The sequence below is a fragment of the Peromyscus californicus genome, unplaced genomic scaffold (assembly GCF_007827085.1).
Source record: "Peromyscus californicus insignis strain IS unplaced genomic scaffold, ASM782708v3 Scaffold_15__1_contigs__length_86483966, whole genome shotgun sequence".
Classification (NCBI taxonomy): domain Eukaryota; kingdom Metazoa; phylum Chordata; class Mammalia; order Rodentia; family Cricetidae; genus Peromyscus; species Peromyscus californicus.
The window spans coordinates 1,761,101-1,765,988 of record NW_026294447.1 but is presented as its reverse complement, the minus strand read 5'-3'; the positions used below and the strand labels follow the sequence as shown (position 1 = coordinate 1,765,988).

General features: G+C 41.2%; 1 protein-coding gene across 1 annotated transcript; it reads left to right on the top strand.

Moving 5' to 3' along the window:
- Positions 1-1,045: 1,045 nt before the first annotated feature.
- LOC128110650 (40S ribosomal protein SA) lies at positions 1,046-2,053 on the top strand. The gene has a single exon (XM_052738293.1). The coding sequence runs from the start codon at positions 1,107-1,109 to the stop codon at positions 1,992-1,994; it is 888 nt and encodes a 295-aa protein (XP_052594253.1). The 5' UTR covers positions 1,046-1,106; the 3' UTR covers positions 1,995-2,053.
- Positions 2,054-4,888: the final 2,835 nt, after the last annotated feature.

Here is a 4,888-nt window from a genome sequence, read left to right as displayed (position 1 = left end):
AAAACTGCTTCCCCAATGTAGGACATATCCTGGTTTCCATTCCGAGGTCAACACATCTTTGAAATAAACCGGTTTATTTAGGTCAGAAGTTTTGTATGTCGTCCAATGTCTCTTTGCAGCTATTGTTCCTTTCTCATCAGCACTGAGAAAATTCAAGGTTAATAAAGCACTATGCAATCTATTTCTAGGAGACATTGTTACCTGTTGCTGTTTATTTCACATATCCTTTAAAGTTCAGTTGGATCTTTCTATAACTGCTTGGCCTGTGGGATTGTATGGTATACCTGTAACATGCTTTATATTGTAATACACAAAAAAACTGTCTCTTTTTATTGGAGACATGCTGAGGCATTGTCTGTCTTAATTTGTACGGGTATTCCCAAGATGGTCATAATTTCTAATGGGTGTGTAATCACAAAATCAGCCTTTTCAGAACTCATAGGAGTTGCCCACTGAAATCCTGAATAGGTGTCAATGGTGTACATACTTTAATCTTCCAAATTCTGCAGAATGAAACACATCTATCTGCTAAATTTCATTTCTTTGTATACCTTTTGGATTGCTCCCTGCAAGTAATGGAGTTTGTTTATAGAAGTAACAAGTAGGATATTTATTTTTATAATATCCTTGGCTTGTTGCCAAGTGATGGAGAAATCCTTCTTCAACCCTTTGCTTTTTACATGGTGTTTCTTATGAAATTCTGAGGCTTCTAGCATATTACCTATTAGTAATTGATCAATCTTATCATTACTTTGTGCTAGAGATCCTGGAAGACTTGTATGGGCTCTGATATGTGATATATCAGTACAGTTCTGCCTTTTGTACAGAGTTGTATGGACTTTGTACCACTTTACTTAAGTCTCCTGATTTGTATCCTGCTTTCCCTGATTTATTTGCATCAGTATAGAATGTGAGGACTCCAGAAATTGGCTTTTGTCATACAACATGAGGAAGGACTCATTCAGTCATCTGTGTGAATTTTGTTCTCTTGCTTTTGGGATAATGGTTGTTAAAATCTCCCCAAAAGTGCTTTCCGCGCTACTCTGGGATGGGTCCATACGGCATTGTTCTTGATTCCCGTCGTAACTTAAAGGGAAACTTACACAATGTCCGGAGCCCTTGATGTCCTGCAGATGAAGGAGGAGGATGTCCTCAAATTCCTTGCTGCAGGAACCCACTTAGGTGGCACCAACCTTGACTTTCAGATGGAGCAGTACATCTACAAAAGGAAAAGTGATGGTATCTACATCATAAATCTGAAGAGGACCTGGGAGAAGCTGTTGCTTGCAGCCCGTGCTATTGTTGCCATTGAGAACCCTGCTGATGTCAGCGTCATCTCCTCCAGGAACACTGGGCAGCGAGCTGTGCTGAAGTTTGCTGCCGCCACTGGAGCCACTCCGATTGCTGGCCGCTTCACCCCTGGGACCTTCACTAACCAGATCCAAGCAGCCTTCAGGGAGCCGCGGCTTCTAGTGGTGACTGATCCCAGAGCTGACCACCAGCCCCTCACAGAGGCGTCTTATGTCAACCTGCCCACCATTGCGCTGTGTAACACAGACTCTCCTCTGCGCTATGTGGACATTGCCATCCCATGCAACAATAAGGGAGCGCACTCAGTGGGTCTGATGTGGTGGATGCTGGCCCGGGAAGTACTCCGCATGCGTGGCACTATCTCCCGTGAGCACCCATGGGAAGTTATGCCTGATCTTTACTTCTACAGAGACCCAGAGGAGATTGAGAAGGAGGAACAGGCCGCTGCTGAGAAGGCTGTGACCAAGGAGGAATTCCAGGGTGAATGGACTGCACCAGCTCCTGAGTTCACTGCTGCTCAGCCAGAGGTGGCAGACTGGTCTGAGGGTGTACAGGTGCCCTCTGTACCCATCCAGCAGTTTCCTACTGAAGACTGGAGTGCCCAGCCAGCCACTGAGGACTGGTCCGCAGCTCCTACAGCGCAGGCCACCGAGTGGGTTGGAGCCACCACTGAGTGGTCCTGAGCTCCTCTGCAGACACCTGAGCAAAGGGATAAAAGGTGGAAGGAAAATAAAGTTCCTACAAGCTGAAAAAAAAAAAAATCTCCCCAAAAGTTACTGCAGACTCTCTGCCAGTATTCATTATCTTTCTATAGTGAGGAAATTACCTCATTAGTTAAAGGTACTACAATTTCTGCTAGGTCCATTCCTGTCAACTGGCATAGTCTTAATTTACCTTTTTGAATCAAATCAGAGATCTTTTCTATGTAAGTCTTTAACTTCTTACTCAGTTTACATGGTAGAAATATCCATTCCAATATAATATCTTCCCTCTGCATCAAATACCTGTGGGGAAGTGTCTGGAGGGAAGTATGACCAGAATGAATTTAAGTTCTGGATCCACACGATCCACATGTGCTTCTCGAATTGTCTTTTCTACTAGAGCCAATTCCTTCTTAGCTTCGGCTGATAATTCTCTTGGACTATTTAATTCTTTGTCCCCTTTTAGAGTATTAGCCAAATTTTGTAGTCCATCTTTGGGTATTCCCATGATACCCAGTTAGTTGGAAATGCTTCCTAACAATTTTTGAAAATCGCTGAGTCTACAATTGAGCTCACCTTAGCTGTACCTTTTGGGGTCTAATTTTTTATAGCTCTATCTTATATCCTAAGTAATTAATAGAATCTCCTCTTTGTATTTTTTGGGAGCAATTTGCAGTCTCCAGAGAGGCAAACTTTTTTTTTACTTCTTCAAACATGCTTTCTAATGTGCCTAACTTTGGATCAGCTAATAAGATGTCATCCATATAATGATAAATTATGGATTGTGGAAACTTCACATGAATTATCTCCAATGGTTTTTGCACAAAGTATTGGCACAGGGTAGGGCTATTTAACATTCCCTGTGGGAGGACCTTCCATTGATATCTCTTGACTAGCTAGGAATTGTTACAATTAGGTACTGTGAAGGAAAATTTTTCTCTATCATTTTCTTGTAAGGGTATGGTAAAGAAATAGTCTTTTAAGTCAATAACTATTATAGGTCATTCTTTGGGTAGCAGAGAGGGCAAGGGCATCCCAGTCTATAGGGAGCCCATAGGCTTAATTACTTTATTAATAGCTCTCAGATCTGTAAGCATTCTCCAATTACCAGACTTTTTTAAATAACAAATACAGGAGAATTCCAAGGACTGGTAGATTCTTCAATGTGCTGAGCATTTAACTACTCTTGAACCAGCTGTTCTAAAGCTTGTAGCTTCTCTTTTGTCAAAGGCCATTGTCCAACCCAGACAGGTTTATTAGTTAGCCATTTTAAAGGTAAATGGTACTTCTGAGAATTCAACAGTAGATGTGCTCTGTTTATGCACAGCCCAAACGGTTGGTGATTGTTTTTTATAGCATGTTATGATATTATTCCTAGAAACATGAATTTGGTCTGTATTCCTTTACTGAGAGTATAGGAATTTTAATCTGGGTATTCCACTGTTGTAACAGATCTCAGCCCCAAAGATTCACTGCTACATTTGCTACATATGGCTTCAGTCTTCCTCTCTGTCCTTCTGGCCCTATACATTCAACCCACTTTGAACTCTGTTTTATCTGAGATAAAGTTCCAATCCCTAGAAATTAGACATCTACCTCTTGAAGAGGCCAATTCGGATGCCATGATTTTGGTGTAATTATAGTCACATCCATATCCATGTCTACCAGGCCCTCCAGAACAATGCCATTGATTCAAATTCTAAGTTTTGGTCTTTGTTCATTTATGGAAATCTGCCAAAATATTCATTTTATTGTGTTCTTTGGAATTTTTGATTCATCTATCAGAGCTGTTCTATTATCTAGTGCAGTATCATTCTTTACATTAGGCATTGGTTTATTTAATTGTCCTGGAGGGGAATTTTCCCCCACAGTGGCTGGAAATGTTTGGACCATGTTCAATTTGGGGGTCTGCAGGAGGCCTCCTGAGGCATTTCCCACTGGTAAAGGGTTGCCTTGTATATCTATTATTGATCTGCACTCATTGGTCCAATGTTGCCCTTTGCCACATCTTCTACATAATTCAAAAGGTTGGGGTCTCCTGTTTGGGTTATTTCTAGAAGGAGTATTACTTCTAGGAGCATCCCATGTACAGTTTTTACTTATATAACCTGGTGTACCACATTTAAAACATTTGGTACCACGGGGCCTTCTTCCACCTCTGGGAATTCCCTCTCCTATCCAAGCCTCATTACTGTAGTTAAGAGAGTCAACACCATTAGTATACTGAATCCATTCTTCCAAAGGAGCTGATCTGACCTTTAATGGCATAAGTATTCTTTTGAAGTCTGCATTAGCATTGTCGAATGCCAAGGACTCAGTTAATTCTTTATCTGAAATACCTTTTGTTATAGCTGTTGTCAGCCTTTGTAAAAAAAAAAAAATCAGTGAAAGGTTCTTGTGGTCCCTAGAATATCTTTGTGTATACCTCGGTTGGTTTTCCTGGTTCTGGAATTTTTCCCAAGCATTTAGAGCTGCTGTAAGGCATAGGGATAGTGTATGCTCATCATAAATGGCTTGTACATTCCTATCAGCAAAACGTCCCTCACCAACTATTTGATCTTGGGAGATCACAAAGCCTCTGAGTTTACCTTGTTGTTCTAAATTTCTTGCCTCTTCTCTCAACTAGCTTTTCCACTGTAGCTGCTGGCTATATTCTAGAACAGCTGAAATTCACTGATGCCAGTCATCTGGGATGATTCTGTGTGAGGCAGACCACCAATTTAACATCTGTCTTACATATGTTGGGTGTATTCCATACAGACTATCGCTTCCTTCATATTTTAAGTCCCTCATTGAAATAGGTTGTAATCTATATTCCACATATGGCTCAGGGTGTGTATCATCTGCTGGCCTCTCACGGCTGATGACAGAATAAG

Coding starts and splice junctions, on each gene's coding strand:
- LOC128110650 (XM_052738293.1), top strand. CDS start 1,107: ATGTCCGGAGCCCTTGATGTCCTGCAGATGAAGGAGGAGGATGTCCTC.